Source organism: Cotesia typhae, unplaced genomic scaffold (genome assembly GCF_013202065.1).
Source record: "Cotesia typhae breed Kobodo isofemale line unplaced genomic scaffold, CoteBio_Ctyphae contig_22, whole genome shotgun sequence".
Lineage (NCBI taxonomy): Eukaryota > Metazoa > Arthropoda > Insecta > Hymenoptera > Braconidae > Cotesia > Cotesia typhae.
This window is the reverse complement of record NW_027423728.1, coordinates 5,399,700-5,423,760: the sequence shown is the minus strand read 5'-3', so window position 1 is coordinate 5,423,760 and position 24,061 is coordinate 5,399,700. Positions and strand designations below refer to the sequence as shown.

Below are 24,061 nucleotides of genomic sequence, written 5' to 3'. Positions count from 1 at the left end.
ATCATTGTCTTATATTGAAGCAAGCTAGAAGGATGCCAATCTAACTAGAAGCTTCTCGACCAATTATACGGAACCTTTGAAGCTATTTAATCATTACAACCATCAAAATTCATTCCAATCACAGTATAAAAATATTTAAGGAGGTACTGCGGCAAATAAAGACACCAAATTAAATATTTTCAGTTTTTCAAAAAAATCCTAAGAAAAGTATGGTTTTTATAAAATTATGAGTAAAAATAGTGAAACAATTTCCAATTGAATGCATGATTGATTGACTGATAATTTTTTATGAATCTAGTCTAACGGTAAATCGGTTGTCGCTTGCAGTGATAATAACTCAAAAGAGCCCTGGAGGATGGAAGGCGACACGGAAGAGCGAAATGAAAAAGCCAGAAAAGCTTATCAAGCTTTATTAACAGTGACAGCACGTACGCCGGACAACGAGGAATATTTAAATTTCTCACGTGAAGTTAAATCTCTGGCGCTGAGCAAGTACAATTTCACATTTGGAAACAGTTCCCTTTCAACTTTTGTAGCCGCGTTCTACGACGCGGTGTTTCTTTACGCCCTCGCCCTTAAAGAGAGCCTGCCTGAGCAACCGGGGGAGATAAACTTGGACGGCGGAAATCTGACCAAGAGAATGTGGGGAAAAAGTTTCAAAGGTAAGACGGTTTGTTGTTTTATAAACATCTTTTATAAAACAGAGACTATTTTTATGGACAAACTTCCCAGGGATTACATAGACACGTATATATGTAGAAGCTTACAAGATTAATTTTATCTTATACTTATAAGCTTCTGATTTATATATTTACGACCCTTATTTCATATAAGTACGTGGGACTGGGGTGTCATCTTGTGATACTAATCGGCTTTAATGTTATACTTTCACTACTTGAGCACGTGATTCTCTCACATTTATATATTATTCGACACTGATAGAAAAAATATCTTGATTTGAGAGAAATATTTTCAAGAAAATTGGTAGTCGCGCTCAGAAAATTTCTTGTCTTGTCAAATTCAAGAATTTGTCCTTCTTGATTTAAAAAAAAATTACCTTTAATCGATAACTACTGCAGCTTCAGTCGGTACAAAAAATTCCTTAATCATAATTAATTCTCAAAAATCAAGAATAATTCCGTTTATAGCTGGAATACATGATAATAATTGAATTCACTAAATAAATTAACGTTTTTAATATTTAAAAATATAAAAAATTATAAAAAAATAGCAAAATTTTTCTACTAAAATCAAAATAATGATATTCTTCAAAATAAATTTTTCGGTTCAAGAATTTCTGTGTTGAATCAAGTTAATTTTTTTATCAGTGTTGGTAAAACAATTTTCACTATACTTGAGACTTTTTTCGATGATATAGAATGTATTAGCATTTTTAGACTTTAATAATTTTAGTTTGATCAAATTCGATGAAACTCTACTCAAGTTGAGTCCTGAAGCATCATTTACCTTAAATTAATTATTTGTTAACCAATTTAATCGTCCTTCCTTTGTAGTAACTTACCATATAAATTTGATAGATAACCAAATTAAACGTAAATATTTGATCGTTCATCAACAGGTATCACCGGAGATGTGAACATAGATGAAAATGGCGACAGAATAGCAGATTACTCACTGCTTGACATGGACCCAGAGACATCAAAGTTTGAGGTAATTAATCACCGAATAAACCTCGATTTACAATATTAAATAGTTGTTCGCTCGCTTATGTGACTTGTAATTTGATATCTATCGCAGCGGTAATAGATTACTCTTTTAATTAAACAAAAGTTCCGCTACTTTGAATACACATTTACTTGAACTAGTAATCTCTATCTGCATGCATGCATGTACCGAGGAAATTGTTAAGCTTAAAACGAGCTTAGTCATTATGATAGGGTAATCAGAGCTATTCACTGTTTATCCGGTCTTGCTCCAGATTGTTGCGAATTACTACGGAGCTAACAAAACCCTCGAGTATGTTCCCGGTAAGCGGATACATTGGTCCGGTGGTAGGCTGGAGCCACCTCCAGATACACCTAAATGTGGATACGATGGGTCTTTATGTCCGGATAAAAGTAAGTTTAATAATTGAATAAATTCAATTATTATCTACACAAATCAAACTCAACTTTTTTTTGTAAATTTAGAATGTTATTTAAATTAATGTTTTTTTTTTTTATTTTATTTATTAACAGCATTACCAGGGTATGCAATTCTTTCCATCGTCCTCAGCTCTATTGTAGTTGGTCTTGTCGTGGCTTCGGTCATTATTTATAGGTAAGAATTTTATTCCCTACTTTTGAACTTTTTATAGTTCAAAAAGATTTTACACGCCCGATTTGCTTTGCATATAAATTTTTATAATTTTTATACACCCTTTTTTCTTCTTTAACTCATTATATGGACAAATAAGACCATAGAAGAAACTTCGTCAAGAGTTCCTAATGTCAAAAAAACGTCTAACTTTTAAATTCATTTCGTCTACAATAAACTTTAAAACAAAAAAACAAAAGAATAAAACTGAAAACTTATTATCTTCTTAAAAACATTTAATGTCGAAAAAAGTTATGCCAGAGTACTTTTCCTCCATCGAGTTAAGCAAGTTCCATCCTTTTGAATTTTTTGTTCTCAAGTGTCGAATTTAACGCATCATCGCACAATGCACTTCACAACCCATTAAATTCATTATATTCTTCAGTTTTTCATTACTTTTATTTTTATTGCGGTTTTTAGTCGCGAGCTAATTAAAACTTTATTATAACCCGAATTTATTAAAACTGAGAAAAATATTTACTGACCCGAAAAATCTAAATTAGTATCCTTCCTTAAAACAATAAAATATCATCATAAACTTTTTTTTTAATTTTTTTTTTTTTTAGTAGAAATTAAAAAAAGTGAAACTTCTTGCAAGGCTGTTAAAAAACCAACAAACAATTAATTAAGAAAGTTTTTAATTGAAAGCATAATTGGCAGTGATCTCTTCTCAGAGACAACTTTAAAAAAATCAAACTATAAACTTAATTACGTGGTTATGTACTTGTCAAAGCAGAAGATCACATAACAGTGAATAGACTGTGAGCAAGTGCCCTTATACATAACGTGTTACCCTTTGGAGGGCTGACGGTTTCATGGTAAATGCAATTAATCTAAACCGTGCAATGGCCAATACTGCGGCCGGAATATCTATGCTCAATGGGCTTACACACATATCTCATCAGCTTGCACACACCAGTCTTCGATCATCAAATGAGCGATCGATACGCTTCCCTTGTCATGATCACAATAATAATAATAATAATAGTGATAAAATTACTGTTAATCAAAATATTCCATTATACCAAAGAGTATATATGTCATACATTATTATAGTATTATACTACATATATTCTGATGACAAAGTAGAGAAAACCGAGTGTTCAAGTATATCACGGAACATAATTACTAGTTACTATCGTATCATATTACCTCATACGTTCATTAAAATTTGTTAATTATACTTAACACATTATAAATTATAACCAGTTATATTTATATTGAAAGTTTTTCGAGTTAATTAACTGAAATAAAGACAATTAACTAGATCCAAGAGAATAATTCTTGATCCATCAAAATTATTTTGGAGGTTTTGATTTTCAAGACAATAAATTTTTAGAGAGAGTAAAATTTACTAAAATCGAGAAAAATTTTTCAATATAAGAATTTTTTTTTCGGTGTACAATAAATTAATCTCTGCACATAAGCATCTATTGTACATCGTTTTAACCGGAAGTTTCGATGAGTAATTTTTTATATGCATCATATAATGATATCATTGATGATAATATTTTTTTTATAATTTTAAAAATATGAAGGAAACTTAAATTTTGAAATTTTGAACCAATCGCCCTGACAAATAATTTTGACATTACTTGGGTCGAATTGAGAAATTATATACGGAAAAAAAATTGATTGAAACCTAAGTAATCAATCTTTCAGCACCCTCCAGTTCGTATCATTGAATTTTATTTTTGTTACTTTTTGTAATCTTCTATTCAAGTGTCTTACTTTTATGTACTGTAACCTGCACCAAAAAACTCCCTTTTATCTCGGCGAAAATCAGCGCAAGCTCGTTAGTTTTTGTCTTCACTCTTTATTCTAATAAATCAAACCGAAATTTATTAACCTGTAAAAAATCTGACGTTTAAAAATTACTTTGTTTGAATAATTGTCCGCAAAAACTAAACTTGCACCCCTTTTGACTTGTCTCAGTAGATAGAGACCGATGGAGGTTGGACAGCCATGATTTAGTCGTTTAATATTAATAATTGCGGTCGTGTCTGATCTTATGTAATCACGCGAAAATTTTCTTAATATATACATTATGTAGTGTCGTAATTAATGTCGGACATTTAGTCAAGCGTCGTAACAAATTGAGGTGAGAAAAAAATATCTTTAACGTGACATTGAGTTGAGAATTCGAAATATTATTATACTGCCGTTTGAATTTTAATGATATGAATTTGTCACTTGCTTAATAACAAAAAAAAAATTTTTTTTTATTTAATAAGAATATCGAGAAAAAAAATCCTGCTTCAAGTAAATATTTTTCTCCAAAATTTCAATTTTTTTTGAAAATATTTATATTTCTTTATTAAATAAATTTCTTCCTACGAATTTTTTTAGGTAATGGTTTACAAGTGGGGTCAACTCCAGTTTGAGCCATAACTATGTGAAAAATTATCATTTTCAAATTTTTTTCTTTTTAATTTTAAAGTACAATTTTCTAAAACATTAAAAATTTTTTTGACAATTTGTAAAATTTTTTATATTTGTGATAATCAACTTTTTTTTTAATTGCTCATTTTTAACTTCCCGCTAAGAAAATTGAAAATTTTCAAAAATCGGGAAGTTATTGGTTTTACCCCGCTTTTCGAAAATCGAGTTCTGATCAGATCTGAGTGTCCGTACAGCTGTGTGTGTGTGTGTGTGTGGTCAATTCCTTAGAAAATTTATAAATCAAATGTAATTGAAGCGATGGAGAAATAAAAAATTCATGAAGTTAGGAACAGAATTGAAATAAAAACGAAACAGGTTTATTTTTTCACTTATTGTATTTGACTGCAGGCACTACAAGCTCGAGGTTGAAATAGCATCTATGTCGTGGAAAGTTCATTGGGAGGATGTGATTGTAGTACCGATTGGCAGAACACGTGGCTCAATGCATTCGCTTGCTCCAAATAAGCAACGGGGTAGTCAGTTGGTAAGCATTATTTACATCCCTTTAACATTATTGAATTTGATAAGTGAACAGCTAAGCAATATTTCGTGTAACAGATGCTCAGAAAATTCAGACTCTACAATAATTTTTAATAGATTTTTTGTGTTGTTATTATTAATTAAATAAAAAATTCATTATTTTATTATTTTCAGATATTTGTTTAAAAACTCGAATTATTGAAACTTTAAATGACTTTATTTTATTTTTTTTGTAGTGTATACTTGGGGCAGTTTTATTTTCTTTAGCAAACTAACACGTTTTGTTTTTATTATTAACTAAAATTTTTTTCCTCTCATTTAATTTTTTTAGACAGTGTATTGGGATGACGATATTAGTTTACCAGGTGGCGGCGGAGTCGACAGAAATGTTTACATTCCTACAGGAATTTATAAGGTATGTTTGAATTTATTTTTATAATTTAATTCTGAAAAATTTTGATTAAAAATTAAGCAATTTATAATTTCTTACCCGAAGTAATGAAAGTAGAAGTTTTTAAATTTTTATTTCAATCAAATAGTAATTTTATTTGAGTTTTTTTTTTTTTTTTACGTGGAAAAAAACTATTCTTAGAATTCACTAAGCATTGAATTATTATAAATCAAATATTTTTGAAAATTGCAGAACTCCAAAGTTGCAATAAAACCGCTTCCAAGGACCAAAGTTGAAACGTCACGGCCTCTGTTGCTTGAATTAAAGCGCGTAAGTCAAAAAAAAAAAATAGTAATCATTTGTAATATTAAAGCTTTCAGAATCCTTTAAATTCACATTATTTTTTAATTAAAATGTTTTAGTTACAATTTTAGATATTTTGGTGATTTTTTGTGAAATGACAATAAAAGTTATCATTAATAATGTCTGTTTCCTAAAAATTATGAGGCGTGCAATTAATTTCATTAACTTAAAATTTACCAATGTTGAGCATACTAACTACTAATGATGAAAAAAAATAATAATAACAAAACAAAATTGTTAAGTGTATTGTCACTATTAATATTAAAATTGTTATAGATGAAGGATCTTCAGCATGATCACTTGGTACGATTTTACGGTGCATGCGTCGAGCCACCTCACTGCTGTTTACTCACAGAATACTGCCCCAAGGGATCGCTGCAGGTTTTACAATCAATTTATTACTAACTATGGCATTATCAATCATCACATCTTATTACGTATTTACAATCTACAAAGTAGTGAAGCGCTTTGTTAAATTCGTTATTAATTGATAGTTATTGTTCAATTAATCTAACGCCATAACCAATTGATAGAAAAAATAATGAAAGATAACATTATTGAATATAATGATATATTGTTGCAGGATATCCTGGAGAACGATCAGATAAAGCTGGACCGAGTGTTTCGAGGCTCTTTGATCCACGACATCGTTAGGGGGATGGCGTACCTCCACGCCTCGGAAGTTAAGAGCCACGGGAATCTAAAGTCTTCGAATTGTGTCGTCGACTCTCGATTTGTACTAAAAATAACTGACTTCGGATTGCACGAATTACGTAAGTCTAGTCCGGGTGATTCCGATGAAGATAAAGACAGCTACGCTCATTGGAAGAGTAAGTTCAATTTTATTGGCTCATATATTTCGTTCGGGGCAATTAAGTGTCAAAGAGGGATGCTTTTAATTAGTGAGAAAAATCACTTCAATTTGGAAAAGATATAAGCTTTTGAAAAGTTTAAAGAAAAAAAATTACATCGATCTAAAGATTTTGTATAGTATTACGATTGGTTTTTGGAAGATTAATTATCAATGCCGTGGTGATTTAAGGAGTTAAGTGCAGTTAGAGCTTATTAAAACATTTCTTTTTTTTATGTTTTCTTGAAGTGCTATCTCGAAAATATTTGCTAAAAATTTTAAATAAATTTAATCAATAATTTCCAAGACACCTTACAAAGTTTTCAATTACATAGAAATTGTTTAAAAAATTTTTTTTTTGAGATAAATTAATTTTTTTTTTTATTAATTTAAGCAATTTTAAATTTATGTAAACTATTATCAAAATTAGTTTCATGTTATTTTTTCATTTATTTTTCAATTGTAATATCATTGCATACAGTAAATATTTTTAAAAAATTTTATTTTAGTCAAATTAAAACATAAGTTGATTAAAAAAAAAAAATTTAATCAGTATCAAAAAACAAATAGTAGAAATGGTCATTTTTCTATACCTCTGACTGCACAGCCCTTGAAAGAATTTATTTATTCATTAAAATAAAACAAAAATAAATTAACTAAAAAAAAAAAAAACTTAAAGCTCTGTTGACATATGACGGGGTGTAAAAATAAATAAAGTAAAAAGTAAACCATCGGCGTTATAGAGCAGCTGTGGACCGCTCCAGAGTTGCTGAGAATGGAGCGACCACCGCCCGAGGGCACTCAGAAAGGAGACGTCTACAGCTTCGCCATAATCGTCCACGAGATCGTGGTCCGTCAAGGACCATTTTACTTAGGAGAAGACACCAACTATACCCCAAGGGGTGAGTTTTTCTCAGTTCTTTTAACTGTTATACTTGATGATGTCTGTCCGTTTTTTCTCTACTGTCTACTCTCGAGACTCATTTCCTCGCTTTCTATTGTCATTTTTATTATTTTTATCATTATACTATCATACTTTAGTTGCATATTATATACCCCGTGATGACGTCGCATTCTATGCAATTCGTTCTATTTATGATGCTACGATGATCTTCATATGAGCGCAAAATTCGGTATGAAAGAGAGAACAAAAAATCATTTTTATTTTGCATTATATTAGCAGGACAATAACAACTATTGCTACTTTTCAAAATGTAAGATGTAAGATGTAAGATGTTTTGGGTAGATAGTTGTAGGAATGGCCTGTAAGGTCAACCATTTTTAAGATTTTTTTTTTTTACATCGATAATAAATTTTCCAGGTGAATTTATAGCATTCAAGTATTGACTTAATTTCTCAGTAAACCATGAGGTAAATTCTTAATCAAGTTGTGAAAAATTTAACTCAGTTTTATTGCTGCTAAGCTTCATCACGTCCGCTACTAGAAGCGAGACTTGAATTTTTCATCAATAGACTGGACTGAAAGATTTTCTTTTTGTTACTTGTAATGCAATCGGAAAGATTTCTGAGTTTTTTTTCATCATTAGATTTCCTAATGCATTTTATTGCTTGGGATGGAATTCGCGCTTCGCTCTTAGGAGGTGCAAGAGATAAAAACGCGTGATTATAAATGTTTGAAGGTATTGATTGTCTACAAGCAAAAAACTTGAACTCGTTAATTAATTCAATCGAATACACATTGACGTTTATAAAGAGTGAGATTGTTGTCACGAATGATCGAGTGGATATTTTCCAGCTTCCTTGCGATCATTTTATCTCAATATTTTCTCCCTCGCCATTTCCGTACCCGGGACTGCGTATTATATGATAAAATGTCACCGGATTTCTCGCAACGTTCGTTAGCGATCGACGCTAAATATGAAAGTTCGTGAGAAGTTTTTGTATGAATTTTTAGTTTTGTTTCATGCACGGAGAGAAATTTTTTTTGAAACTTACTGTTAAATTCATGAGTAAAATTACTGGACTCGGCTTTGGCGGGAAACGCTAGAGCGCTGTTTTATTATTTATTATTAATAACAGCAATACTTTTCAAATTTTACGTTAGTAATATTTTTTAGTCCATAGAATATTATTTTTTTACATTGTATTTGTAAATAATTATAAAAAGAATAATAAATTTGAAAAAAAAAAAAAATATCTTACCGTATCTTCTCTAGAGGAAAAACGAGGTATTTTTTGATCGAAAATATCGCAAAATAAATATTTCATCCTCGTTTTAGTGAGATATTTTCATGAAGAAATAATTCTACAGGACAAAGGTCAATGATGGATTTTTATCGCGAAGCAGTCGGCTAAAGTTCACGATAGGTATTTTTAATATTTTTAGTATGTGCTTAAGCTTAGACTGCTGTTCTTGAAATTCGAACGGACTCTTAAATTGGAAATTTATTGTTTCGATTAGTTCAAATGCACATTCAAGTATGAATAAGGGTCGGGAAAAAGTTTTTCTGTATAAAATAAAAGGAAGCTTCGGTATTTTTATATGCTGATTAATTAGCGAATGTCGAATTCTTCAACGAAGATGAAATTTGTCTTGAATTATTCCTGCTTCTCAGGTTACTCAGTGGCGAGTTAGTGCTTCGATGGCATGAAGCTTGCAGCAATGAATGCTTATTCGACTGAAATGTAAAGAGTTGCTCTGCAAGGATGGAAGAGTTCAAATATCATCAGAAATTAATTATATATTCATATTCAAATAGTTATTTAAAAATTTTTAAAATACTTAAAAAAAAAAATGAAAAGAGTATTAGATTATTTTGGATTGTGGAAGGATCTGAGGCAATGGATGTATATTAGGAAAATACGAAAGAAGTTGAATATAATACTAAGTGTTAAGTTTTCAAATTTAAAATTAAATATAAAGATTGATATAACAAAAAAAAGGAATAATGAGGTATAATTTAAATAATTTAAACGCAAAGCATATTTATTATTAATGATTTTCATACGAGTATGAATAATTTATTGTACAGATACCTAACTAGATTCATGTAAAAAGTTACACAGTCATTTTAAATACAAAACTATTCAGTCTTGGCAAAACTTTAGTGGTTTCAGCATCTCTGCGTTCACGAACAACTTCAGTAGTGGTTGGAACAGCTTCAGTAGTTTCGACATCTCTGCGTTCACGAATAGCCGCAGTAGTGGCTGGTACACTGATAGAAGGATTTATTACGGAGTACTAAACTGATTTAGTAATAAAATTTTTAGTCATTTATTTGGGAGAAAAAAATATTTAATACCCATCAATATTATTTGTTACAGTTTAATCAGTGATTTTTTAATAAATAAATTATAGTAATATGAACAAAGCCTTACTATATAGAAATAAATATTTAGTTCCACCAAATAATATTTAGTAATAGTTACTAAATATTTATTTGGTAAGTATTGTCGGTAGATGGCTATGCTGAAATTGAAAATTTGTATGTATTTGTTGAAAACATTAGTGTTGACATTAATATTTTAATTGTTATCAAAATATTGAGTCAATTTGTAATAATATAACCATGGAAGAGATTTTAAAATAGTGGAATTTAAGTAAATTGTACTCCGTTTTATCTGGTAAGTTTGATTTTATTTATTATCTATTCACTGAGTATGCCTCAAATAAAAAATTTTAACTTAATGTGATACACTCTTTATAATACCTTATACTTATACTAAAAATTATTTATTTTGATTATCTTAATTTATTTTGAGTAAAATAAGTAAGGTTACACACTAAAATTTGGTTTCTTAATACCAACAAACGATTTATTGAATACCAATAAATCATTTAGTGAATACTACTAAATATTTATTTGATGGAACTAAATGGGCTTTAATAAATGATTTAGTAACTATTATTAAATATTTAGCTATGAAAGGTTTGTTACTAAATCATTTAGTACCTGTTACTAAATCTTATTAAATAGAACTAAATCCTTCTATTGGTATACTTCTGTGGTTTCAGCATATCTGCGTTCACGGATATCCGCAGTAGTGGCTGGTAATTCAGTAGTTTCAGCATCTCTGCGTTCACGAATGGCCGCAGTAGTGGTTGGTACTTCTGTGGTTTCAGCATCTCTGCGTTCACGAACAGCTTCAGTAGTGGTTGGTAATTCAGTAGTTTCTATTTCTCTGCGTTCACGAATAGCCGCAGTAGTGATTGGTACTTCGGTAGTTTCAGCATCTCTGCGTTCACGAATAGCCGCAATAGTGGTTGGTACTTCTGTGGTTTCAGCATCTCTGCGTTCACGAACAGCTTCGGTAGTGGTTGGTAGTTCAGTAGTTTCTATTTCTCTGTGTTCACGAATATCTGCAGTAGTGGCTGGTACTTCTGTGGTTTCAGCATCTCTGCGTTCACGAACAGCTTCGGTACTGGTTGGTAGTTCAGTAGTTTCTATTTCTCTGCGTTCACGAATAGCCGCAGTAGTGGCTGGTACTTCTGTGGTTTCAGCATCTCTGCGTTCACGAACAGCTTCACTAGTGGTTGGTACTTCAGTAGTTCCTACTTCTGTGCGTACACGGATGGCCTCAGCATGGTTTAGTTCAAATCCTACAATAAGATATTTCCTTGTAATAGTTGCACAAATAAATTATGTATAGTAATATTAATTGTAACAATAATTATACATGTTAGCGTCTCCGAACTGTCAGTCAAAAATTCAAATTTTACTATAACACTTCTGACTGTATCAATTTTAATTTATTTCTAAAATTTGTAATAATTTTAAAATACCAAAATTCTTTTAAATTACGACGTATGATTTTACCTTCTTAATTTGCATAAAAATAAAAATTTGTTTTAAAAAAAATTTTTTTTCGTACGAAAAGCCATTCACCTTTTTTAAATTTCAATATTTTAAATTAATTAAATCTACTGGCGATACAAAAACAAATTACAAATATTCTATATTATTATTTTCAAAATATATTGTTAATTATATTAACAATATATTAATTAATTAAAAAAATTTTTTAATCTAAAACGACAAATTACAAAAAAAAAAAAAAAATATTTTCCGAATTTTTAAAGAACTAGAGAATTTCATGGTTTTGGAATCATCGCAAATATAATTAAATAAAAATCTTACCTGATGATCCTCTGATCAAAGCCAAAGCGGCGATCAGAGCAACGCCGTACACAATCTTCATGTTTGATAAATTAATTACTAACAATTTGAACACTGCGATTTAGAACTTGGAAATGAGGAGATGAGTCCTCAAGCTTATATATACGCCGGAAAATTAGTCGGTAGGAAGGGATGGGCCATTCTGGGCATAGTGCGCTGCACGTTGATTGGTTTAGAAATTGTGAGTCACTATGACATCACTTTTTTTTCTAGTCGTTTCTCGAAGACCCTTGCTTAGCAGGTATACTCCTGCAAACACGTTTTGGAGTGTAACAATAGAATAGAAAATGGTCAAGTTCGTGGAATTTTTATTTTCGATGAGTCATACCTGAAAATAGATACGATGAAAACACGTGATTTTTAGAGAAAATCCAGGCGTTTTAAATTTATATAATTTAAATTTTAGGCTTCAAAAATAATATAATATTTTTAATTAATAAATAAAAGCAAAGATAAAAAATGTTCTTGATTGAAAATCATTTTGAATGAAAAAAAAATTTATTTATAAAAATATTAAGATACTAGTTGTTATTCGCCCGCTTCGCTGGGCATTTTATAGAATTGTATTTTTAGATTTAAACTTGAAATTTAATTAGAGTATTGTTTTGACTTTCACAAATTCCAAATTTCATCGAATTAGCATATATACCCTGTGGGGGTGAGATATCGTAAAATTCGTTCATAAATTATTTCTACATCTCCTACAGAAGATTCCTACCAAATTTGGTGTCGATAGGAGCTATAGTTTAAAAACGGGAATTTTTCATTGTTAACGCCCCCGCAACCCCCCTTGTGGGTGGAATTCCGTAAAATCCGTTCTTAGCTGACCTCTACTCGGCGAAAGGAATATTCCTACCAAATTTCAAGTTTCTAGGTCTGATGGTTCCCGAGATATCGTGATGAGTGACTATATAGATAGGAATCTCTTATATATATATAGATTAAACATCAATAAGTTTTAAATTAAAAATTTTTAAATCAATTTCAAAAAAAATGAACCAGATTATCATTGAAATTATGATTCACATGTGAGTGAGTCATTTAAAGGAGCTTGTCAAATATATTTTTTTTTTTATTTATTCAATTTAATGCCAAAGTAATAGCTGTATGGCAAGTATTTACATAATAGTTACAATAAAATACACGTGTTTTATGAGATGATAAAATTTTTGATTGAACTCAGATTTTGAATACAATTTAGACCGATAGATTCTGAGAAATCTCAAAATAACCACAAAACTACATTTTTTTGAAATATGAAAAAACAAGCAGAATAAAAAAAATTTGAAAATGTTAATTTTTTATCTAGTTATGGCCCAAAATGGGGTTGAACCCACGTGTAAATAATTACCAAAATTTTTAATGCTGTGACAAAAATTTAAACATTCGCTAAAATTTTAGTTTTAATAATTCTTTAAATTTGTGTACAAAAAATACAATTTTGAATGATGATTTAAAAAAATTATCACGACAAGATCAATTGTAATTTTTGATTTATGATAAGCAGTAATTAAGCTTTTGAACACTACTGATAATAATTATTATGATAAAAAAGTACATTAATAATTTATGAGTGCACAGATAAGAAATTTTTATCACTAAAATGAAATCATCCATCTTTATCCACATGGAATTTATACATACCGTACACAAATGCTGCATATTTTTTTACTTGCAAACATATATATTATATATGCCGTACAAAAATATTTCCACGTAGCGAGTAATAATTTATTACGGATAACGAGTTTTTCATTCGATTTTCCAGCTGTGAGAGTCTTCTAATAATGCAAAATAATGCTCTTTTCATAAAAATTTATTTTGAATAGGCTAAAAAAAAAAAAAAAAAAGACATAAATTCTTAGAAATCCAGAGGGAACAGTGGTTAGGACAATATGTTTTTTTTATTTCTGGACTGACGTGACTTGAGAACCTCCTCGGAAATTTGTGTATGCGTTGTACGTCACTACCTTGCACATAGTAAAGTAGTAAATACATTTCGCTGACGTCTGCAGTACATTTACAACTTAACGGTATTCGAAAATGTCCTTGCCGTTTTCATAGCCCCCGTTATCTACCCGAGGCTAATAGATTTCTTTTTTATTTCTTGTAATGTATAGCCGTGCAATAAACAATGCTGATATTGTCAGGATACTTTTGTTGAGATTTAATTCATCGTAAAATTTAAAGTAGAATTGTACGATTTTATATTGTCTAGATGAACAATTAGAAAATAATAATAATACAACTTGCAATTTTTGTATTATATTTCAACGGAGAAAAAAAATTTTATGACTACTTGAAAGTTATAAAAAAATTTTGTGATGTTAAATCTTAAATTTATGATTTATTTAGCAGTCAAAAATTTGATGTTAAAAAAAATGAGCCAGTAAATTGTTATTATGACAAGATATAAAATTATAAAGTTTAAAAATATTTTTACCCATGTTATTTAAGCGGAAATCAAAAAATTTATATTCGCGATCTCTAAATTTTGATACTATAAGCTCTAATTTTTATATAAGACAAAGTCTATTTTGGCATTCTCTGATGTAATTTCATAATCATTTGAGAAAATAAAATTTTTCGGATGTTTTTTTTTTATAAACAGCCTAATAAAATTGTTCTCCGTAGTAATAGTTTTAAATAATCAATAAATTCATAAGAAATTAGATAAATTTATGACAGTTAGTTCATAATTTCTTAACTAAACTTACAGCATAAGTGAAAATAATTAATGATAAGCATCAAGTAGTAACCGACAAACTACCACTTAGATTTCTATGAAAGCACGTGTCTTAAAAGTGTAATAGATAAGATAGGAATCGAATAGTTCTATCGTTAGTATTTTTTAAAATAATTTTCATTATTTTAAGAAAAATAATTACTAGGAATATTACTAAAAGCCTAATATGATGAAGTATTACTCAAGTCTCAGTAGTAATTAAGAGTATCTAAAATTTTTACAAAAATGTTAAACAATATTCATAAACGATGTTAGATAAATATTTGAACGTAATAATCAGCAATCTGTTAAGGTCGGTATGCGGGTTGCTGCATTATTTGATGTACGAAATTCAATAGATGATGACGAATGTACGTTTAGTTGCAACTCTCGAATATTCGTCCCACATTTTCTTTCTTTGTCACTCAAATAGTCTAGCTGTCTATTTGTCATGTCACGGATTAAAATTAAAATAAGTTTGGAAAATCCAAAAGTGCATGACTCATAATGCTAATTTAATTATGAAATATTGATAAAATTAAGAATTTGAAAAAAAAAAAAAATACAAAACAGCTTAAATAGTACGATAATGCGCAAGCGCCTCTAGTGGGATAAATATTCACATTTTGATATCTAGTCTTCTGTTTTTTAATTTATTTTAATAATTTTAAATAAACGACACTTTCTAACCATTCGCATTCGGTGATCTACAATTTTTTCAAAGAATAAAAAAAAAATTAACTCAATTAATGCATTTCGCAAGTTACAATGTTCCCGGAGTTTCATACATGACGGAGAGGAAAATTTTTTTACCTATTTTGATGTTTTCTTCCGTTTCTATTGCACTAAATTAATTTTTGAAAAGTGTTAAATTAATCTCCGTTAAATTATCTTCACAATAGCATGAAAAATATCTTTATTCCGTGAACTAACAAGGCTATAATAATAAAAATAGTTGCCGAGATAAGGCGAAAAAATTTTTTCGATCGTAAAGCACTCTCTGATGCTTCGCATCATGAGTCGTGCAACAGAATTACAAATTTTTAAATTTTTTCTGAAACAGAAAAATTATTAATTTCAAAATTTTTTACAGTAAATTAAAATTAAAGATGACTAATAATTGAAAAAAAGTAATTATGATTACTTATTCATAGGATGATATTACATCAGAAAATTTAGTTTCAGTGAGTTAGAGATTTAGACATTTGAGGAAAGATAAGAGGAGTCTAAAAATCCGGAATATAGTGAGCCATTATCTATGGACGGTCCCTTGTTACTCATAATGGGGGGCGAGAGGATTGTTCTTCAGGTAACTCTCTGTTAGCTTAAGGCTGACCGCCGGGGTACTTATTGATATTCTATAGCCTCTGCAAATAGAAAACTTGAGTGTCCTCATGCTCAGCGAAAAATTTTATTGATAAATTTCGTTATCTGGAATTCTTAGTTTATGAGTTTCAGTTAGTTTCTTTTTTTTTCTTCAATTAATTTCTGTAATTTTCCGTAATATCACGTAATTACATCATCAAATGGACTTTGTAATCAGGCTGTTGATTTTTTTTATCTATAATTCTAAGTAATTATGCAATTAAGTGGACTTGGGAGATGTTGAAATTTTTTTTAATAGTACAAGAAAAAATTTTTACTCATATTTTATTTTTTCAATTATGACTGATACAGAATTAATCAATTTAGTTGAAATTTTTGAAATTAAAAAAAATTTTCTTCGTAAATTTTAAATGAATAAAAATCGTAAATTTTAAATGAAAAACATTGAAAGTCTGGTCTTGCATTACAATGTGACAATCATAACTTTTCGTACAATTTTTTTTTTTTTCATGTAAGACGTATTTAAGTAGGAAAAAAAATATAGATACTACTAGAAATTTATTAGGCTAACTTACAAACTATCCCTTAAAATTACTTGGGCCTTTCGGTCCCTTCCCACTCCCATCTCTAAACAACATACTTCCATATTTCATACACTTTTGCTCATTCTCTCACTCGCACTCAAGCTACAATATTCTTAAATGTCTTGCAGAGTAACTATACTTTAAAATCTGGTGACAGCATGTCAGAACTACTAGTTAGTCATCTAATCCTTAAATTTCCAACCACATCTTTACGACGTAAATCTATTTAAAATCGAATACTTTTACTAAAGTAGAAGCATAGAAAATATTTTTCCTGCCTCTACATTTTTTTTTTTAGATTACCGACTATTAAAATTTTTTAGAAATTATGGGAAAATTAAATAAAAAAAAAAAAAAAAGATAGCAATTGTAGTTGAGATAAATTAACGAGATTTTTGTAGAAAATTTTTTTCCTGAGAGAAAAAGGCGAGAATATTAATATTGACTTATGAAAATAAATTAACCGAGACATTATAAGTAATTTGAATTTATTAAATTAAATAAACGTCGTCGGTTGTGAAGTAACAGCTTTGAAGATTGCGGCAGCTGTCCAAATCGGTAATATTGTAAATTAATTTTGTGAAGTGAACCGGTTAATAGAGTTTAGCTACCGCACAAGTTATTCAGTAATTTTATTTAAATTTAATACTCAATTTTGTCAATTTTGCACAATGAATCAGATCGTAATCATCAACTGATTTTACAACTTTACGTCAAGTATCAGGTCATAATATTTGCTCAGGTGCACTCTGTTGGAAATACAATTATAAATGATATTCAGTAGCTGTGTTTCTTCCGAAAATTATGAATTATGAATGAAACAAAAAATTAGACAATAATTTTTAAAAAGTTGTTTGTAAAAAAAATTGGACATGGAAATATTTAATATTTTATCTATGTAATTAATGTTGGTTCTGTAATTTTGTTCCATGATATTTTTCTATTAAGTAAATTATGATTAATCATGTGAAATGAATATTATTTTCAAAATTTTTTTCGAAAGTACCTAAGTGTTTATTGTTATAATCAATATCGAAAAATAACGAAGCCAACTTTTTTTTTTTTTTTATGAAACGAAAGAGAATTTTTTAATATTAATTAATTATTTACAACAAACTTGTACGAGTTTGTTAAAATAGTTAATCAAGAATATAAATTAAACAAAGCATTGTATTTTTTTTTTTTTTTTTAAGTGTAAACATGTGCCAAAAAATTTATCAGAATTTCTTACTGCCATCTAAATAAATTTCTAACATTTTTTACGTCGGTAAAAGTTAGAATAAAGAGTCTCTCTTATCGGCCATTGTAAACGATACATATGATAACGATAGTAGAAGGTAACTGATCGATAGTAGGTCCATAAATGACATAGGTATAAATTTTCCAGCCTAACCGATGCCATAAATCAATAGCGGGAAAACCACCACATAATTAAGCTCAGAAGCTTTCATATTTCTACAGAACCCGTATTACCGATCGGCGTCGCCTCCTCGAGGAAAACATAAACGTTAGGGGGTGAAATTTCCACGGTTGTCGATCCCGAAAGGGATGAAAATCTCAGTCAGTGTTTTAACACCGTCGTGTTCGCTCCTTTTGCGACTTCGCTAGCAAAAAGTTCCGAGTATTTAACACACGTGAATAGTGACAGTGATGTTTTTATTTAACAGTTTTTCTGTTTATGAATAAACATACTAAATTAAATTACAAGTATGACTTTTATAAGAATTCAACATCACCGATAATTTATAAATATTAATTAGAAACTAAAAAAATTTTAATTCTCTCGATCACAAATTTTTATCGGAAAATATTTTAGATAAAAATCACGCAATGAAAGGACAAAGATTGACAATTTTTCCCACACGCCTGATGTCGTGACACACGTCATAACTGTTAGAAACAAAATTGAGTATCGCGATTTCATACAAAGCGAGTCATAGTTACTATGAGTCTATTTGCTCGCGGATTTTTATTTTTATTTATTCACTACAATTCGTACCCGATTCAACCCTTTTATATCTGTTTCAATAATTTGAACCGAGAATATGTATCTCAATTTTCGAATTCAGTCGTGCGTTTTATTGCCGAGCTTTCGCATATCCTCGATGCTATAAATCGGAAAATAAATAGATTAAATGAATGGTTTCAGGATGAAAAATGTTGGATAAAATACACACATATATATTTTTATATACATAGAGATTTTTTCGAGTTAAATTTCAGTCTATTTATCAAGTTGGATAAAAGAAGGGCTTTGATCAAGTAGGGTTGTTTTATGCCCGTAAAAAATGTTAAGTGGAACTTTTCTGCGAACGTGAATTTTTGTACATTTTTACTATCCTTAAAATGATTATTACTTTTTTTTTTAAAGCAAAGTTTACATTTTAATATTTAAATTAATAATTTTTATCATTAAAATAAAATTTCAATTTTAATTAACGAATAATTTATCAACAATTAAAAAAAAGTGGTAAATTTTTCCATGTTGCTAAAAAATATCTAATTGTTTCGAGTATCAAAAGAATGATTTAAAATCATGAATATTTTCAATTTCCGCATCATACTTTCATAGATAAAATTTAATACCATTCTCATCCGGAATTAGCGCATTAATTTTTCTACAATGTAACCGCGAATGAATTGCTCCATTTTTTATTACAATCAATAAAATATCGCGAAATAAAAATTCTATAAAACGTAATTACCTTATCTTGCAACCTTAATATATGATAATAACAATAATCGTAACAATACTTTTATACATTATACATTTATTCCTTTTATTTTCGTTCCTTAGACTTTTAAATCCATTTTTTCTTAGTCCATTCGGGTTCAATGGCCTTCGATAATGATTTCGTAGCAACGATTGTCTAGAATCCTGAGTAAAATCTTTCAACTTTTTCCACTTGTACTTCATGATAGCTCTCTTTACTATATATACCAATAATAATCATAACATACCTCATATCATTCTTAGTGCTTTTAACTTTTTTCTTTTCATTTCTTCGTAGCTCAATCTCCATATTTGATCCTTTGAAATACATCCCTCAATTTATTTTTATATTTTTAAGAAAAAAACTCAAGCTTTTAGATCAATTTTATTCAAAATTTACTCACATTTAATCAAAGTATGCGCAATAATATAGCTTATTTTTAAACGCGGAAAAAACTAAATTATAATAAGTAATAAATAGTATCAATTGATACTAAACATTATTTTTAACAATAAAATCGTGATTTTAACAGTTAATTTATAATACTTTTTATCCAAATTTTACAGATCAATATTTATACTGAAAAAAATACAATTCCAAACAACAATAAACCCTATTCCCTTCCACTTTTGTTAATAATAAATAATAAATATTGGCTTTTATACTTTTTCACATTATGCTTCGTAATATTTAATGTTATGACACCCCGCAGTCCGATATATAATTTGAATCACTTAAAAGCAACCAGAATCTCAGTAAATTTTACAATTTTTGTTTTTACTATAGATATATTAATAAATAAATGTTAATTATTAAATTTTTTTTTTCAACAAAAAAAAGGATAATCGATTCAATGACAAAATATTAAAGTGCGAGTAATCAATATATAATAATAATCCCTATTTGATATTATAAAGTGTATCTCTAATAACTTCGAAAAACTCCCCGATCTGTTGACACTCAACTTAAGCACGAGCTTTTCCTCTAGCATGCTATATATAGTATACAAAAACTCCTGTCTTATCAGAACACCCATCTTCAGTCTACAGACGTGTATGCGTAAAACTGAGTTTTAAGCTTCTCCTTTACTCCAGTGCCTCAACTTTACGCTTCGCGGCTTATACAAAACGAACCCCCTTACACGCCCTCACTACGTCAATTTTCACCCTCAATCATTCGCTCACCCGCGGCTAAACTCGATCTGTCTATGATACTCGCAAGCCATAATTCAAGATTGTCGATCCTTTGGGATGTTTCACAATTAAACACATCCCCTTGTCATTAATAATATTAATATTGAAGGGTTATACACATTTAGAAGGTCCGGAAGGTTCATTTAGAAGTAACGGAAATTTTTGTAACAATCCTGTGTAAATTTTCTGAGAAAAATCTTAGAAAAATACGGCAGTCGTGCGGAATCCTATTTTCGACATTAATAAAAAAAAAAAATAAACACTTGAAGTACTTGTTAGTAATTTGGCATTTAAAACTTGGTTCAGCTCCAAAAAATTTCAGATTTCTTCATTCCCAACATTTTAGCGTAATAAAATTAACTTGATTTTTTTTTTAATTCTGGATGCGTACATCCCCTTAAAAGTATTAGAAATTTAATGATCCATGGAGTGTAAAAATTATTATGCAACTTATTTTAAGTGATTAAGAGAATTTAAGACATTAAAATTGAATGGAAGGTGCAAAGGGGCAGCATTTGGAGTAATGTTGAAAATAAAAAAAATCCAAATCATGATCTACAAACTTTTTAATTAAGCCCGACGAGAAGTGGATGTGAAAGATAAATAAATAGAATCATAAAATAAAATAAAATAAAACAACAGCAGTATTAATAATAATATTAATAAAAAAGTGATAAAAAATGGCGTCAGAGCGCAGTAACGCGTCTAGCACAAGCTCGCTGGCACTTCCATCATTGCAAGGTGCTAGTCCCGACGGTGGCGCTAGTCCCCGGAGAGCCGTTAGCCCTTTGCTAGAGGTGCGGAGGCCCCACTGCACCCTCAATTGTGACTCCTGCAGCGCTTACCTCGAGGACATCTACAGGCACAGTACGTTGAGCTTCCACCCAGGTTGCTAAATTATTAACTAATTTATCTTTATATCTCTCTCTCTCGTTCTGCCATCTATAAGCTCACCACACTCGATGTCAGCCACTCATTTCTCAGTCAGTCATCCTTCATCAATGGACTTCCCCAAGTGTCAAGTATTTTTACAATATAGTACATACTTTATCTTTCATCAATACTGTTCCAATGTTTTTTCATTTTAGAACAACATATAAGGAACTTGTGATTATTAAAGTAAATCTAGCGTTAACCCACTTTTTAACAGATTTTTATCATTTTTTTACAGCCGATGAATAATTTTTAGTAAATTTCATCAAAATCTAACCATTGCAGCCGTTTTCGAGGCGCAACTTTTAATAAATTTAGCCATTTTCTGAATCAGTTTGTCGAGCTGATTCAGAAAATATATATGGAAATAAATTATCGAATTTTTGTAACTTGCATTTAAGAGCCCATTAAACGAGCTTTATTTTTTATGTCATTTCATTTTCCTAGACTTGAAATAATCTATTCGTCTGAAGATATTTAATGAAATTTTACCATTGCATTCGTTTTAATTTAGGGAAAAGGGATTACATCAATGTGATTGAAGTATTAGTATTATTAGTGTTATGATTTTATTTAAGTAGGAAATTTACTTTTATTTTTACTAAATGGCCGCCCTATTTAAAAATTGCAAAATTTTTAAACCTGTTTTTTTTTTATTTTTTTATTTTAAGCTAACAATCTGATATTTTTTTCTTACTTAAGTTTTTGTTAATATATAATCTGATCTGATTCTAAATCAAAAATTTTTTTTCTTAAGATAAATTTGAAAAAAAAAAAAAAAAAAATATTAACTACTTTGTTTTGAAATGTTTCAACTGTAATGAAACCATTAGCCTGAAATTCGAAATATTTTAAGTAGTCAATTCACTGATTAGAATGAATCTATTATATTTGGAAAAAACCCGAAAGAAATAAAAGAACTTGAAAAAAACCGAGAGCCGATTGAATCGTAAAATAGCAGTGAATTTAGGTATAAACTGACAAGTGATGAATAGTGAGCACAAGATGACCTACTCTGAGAAAAAAACTCAATAAAACAGTGCCATAAAAAAAAAGACGACAAAAAGAATAATCATAAGACAAATAAGAGCAAGTTGATTCGTTTCACGTCTGATTAGATCCGGTACGTGTCTACTTGCTCACCGATGCAGCTCTATCCAGTAGAACAATCTTGCATAGTCAGGCGGGAAATGTGTAAGCCCACCCGAGTATTATACCGGTAGTGCAGTACATAATAAAATAGCGAACCTAAACCTTTACTTCCTTGGCTCCGTTTGGTGCTCGGCTAGAGTGTCTACTGCAATAAACTACTTCGTGTCATTTCTCGACTGGAAATTCAGAGTTTGTATCTCATTCTGTATTCCGTTTAGTTACTTTTATTTTTCGCTTCAGAACAACCTAGATAAAGAGAACTGTTTTTTCGCCACGATAACGTCGTTATATAAGTGTGAATTATATTTATATTTACTCTTGTTATTCCATAAAACTTTTTTCATGTTTTATCAGCATTTATTTTACGCCTGTAATAAAAAACACTTATTTTTGTTTTCATACTGTACATTTTTTTACACTCTTAAAGATTATTTCGTTAAACAAACAAAAGGCGGGATTACAGAAAAATATGTCGTAGTAACAAATAAGTTTTCTGATGGTAATAAATTAATTAGTTATTTTAATGGTGACTTTTGCGAATTAATAAAGGTGGGAAGACATTCTTTTAAAGCAACAAATTAATTCTGTTATTTTCACAAAATCAGCTGAGTAATGCTAATTAAATAATTTAGTTGTAACAACAAATAGATTTCGTTATTCCAACAAAATGATTGTTGTTAAGACAATAGATTAATTCAGCGGTATTACAAACTGATTTACTATTGCAATTCAGCTGGCTTTATTGTTAAATCTGTTTGTTGTTACAACTAAATTATTTAATTAGCATTACTTAGCTGATTTTGTGAAAAAAACAAAATTCATTTGTTGTTGAAAAAAAAAATTCAGCTAGTTCAACAACAAAATTTGTTAGACCAACTAACTAGTTCATGTTACTGCAATAGAATATTTTGAGTTAAATCAAAAAAAATATTTGTCATCCCTTTGAAAGAGTTTGTTAGTTAAACAAACAGCAACAAAACTGTTTTGTCGATATGACATATAAATTAAACTAGTTATTTTAACCTCTGTTTTGTTGTCACAACTTATAATTTATTATTCCTATGCTAACATAATAATTTCTTACCACTTCTCTTCTATTGTCCTCGTAAATTTTTTTTTTTTTTTCATATTTTTTGAACTTTGTAATTTATGGATGAAATGGAATATTTATTCCAGCTAATAAAGTTCAAAGAAACGACTGAAAATAAATCAATCCTCCATAGACATATATTCGAGGGTCGGTGATTTCATTTAAATTTGACTTTTTTTTGCTAAATTTATTGGCGTGTTTTTTTTTTTTTTTTTAATTAATTTTTCCTACGGTTTTGTATTTTTACTGTCATTTAAAAAAACAATAAATTATTGGTTGAAAAAAAATATTACTGCTTGGCTCAAAATACCGAATTGGTCAGTCGTATGTTGTATAAAATTTCGTAAGTGCAATTATTTAAAAT

The 24,061-nt window shown here is 29.3% G+C and overlaps 2 protein-coding genes across 5 annotated transcripts in view; one reads left to right on the top strand and one right to left on the bottom strand.

Moving 5' to 3' along the window:
- The window catches only part of LOC141538487 (atrial natriuretic peptide receptor 1), an 89,643-nt gene that overhangs the window by 41,356 nt on the left and 24,226 nt on the right, over window positions 1–24,061 (top strand). For all 4 annotated transcript variants that reach the window (XM_074259987.1, XM_074259988.1, XM_074259990.1 and 1 more), the window contains 10 exons: window positions 328–662; window positions 1,580–1,671; window positions 1,940–2,078; window positions 2,199–2,280; window positions 5,107–5,242; window positions 5,570–5,653; window positions 5,882–5,959; window positions 6,269–6,373; window positions 6,576–6,822; window positions 7,586–7,744. In XM_074259987.1, coding sequence (XP_074116088.1) covers window positions 328–662; window positions 1,580–1,671; window positions 1,940–2,078; window positions 2,199–2,280; window positions 5,107–5,242; window positions 5,570–5,653; window positions 5,882–5,959; window positions 6,269–6,373; window positions 6,576–6,822; window positions 7,586–7,744 — 1,457 coding nt within the window. The remainder of the gene's footprint in view (window positions 1–327; window positions 663–1,579; window positions 1,672–1,939; window positions 2,079–2,198; window positions 2,281–5,106; window positions 5,243–5,569; window positions 5,654–5,881; window positions 5,960–6,268; window positions 6,374–6,575; window positions 6,823–7,585; window positions 7,745–24,061) is intronic.
- LOC141538496 (uncharacterized) lies at window positions 10,279–12,099 on the bottom strand. Its single transcript, XM_074260007.1, has 2 exons — window positions 11,942–12,099; window positions 10,279–11,403 (listed from the first exon to the last, which is right to left on the bottom strand). Exons 1-2 carry the CDS (start codon window positions 12,000–12,002, stop codon window positions 10,793–10,795), a joined length of 672 nt encoding a protein of 223 aa, XP_074116108.1. The 5' UTR covers window positions 12,003–12,099; the 3' UTR covers window positions 10,279–10,792.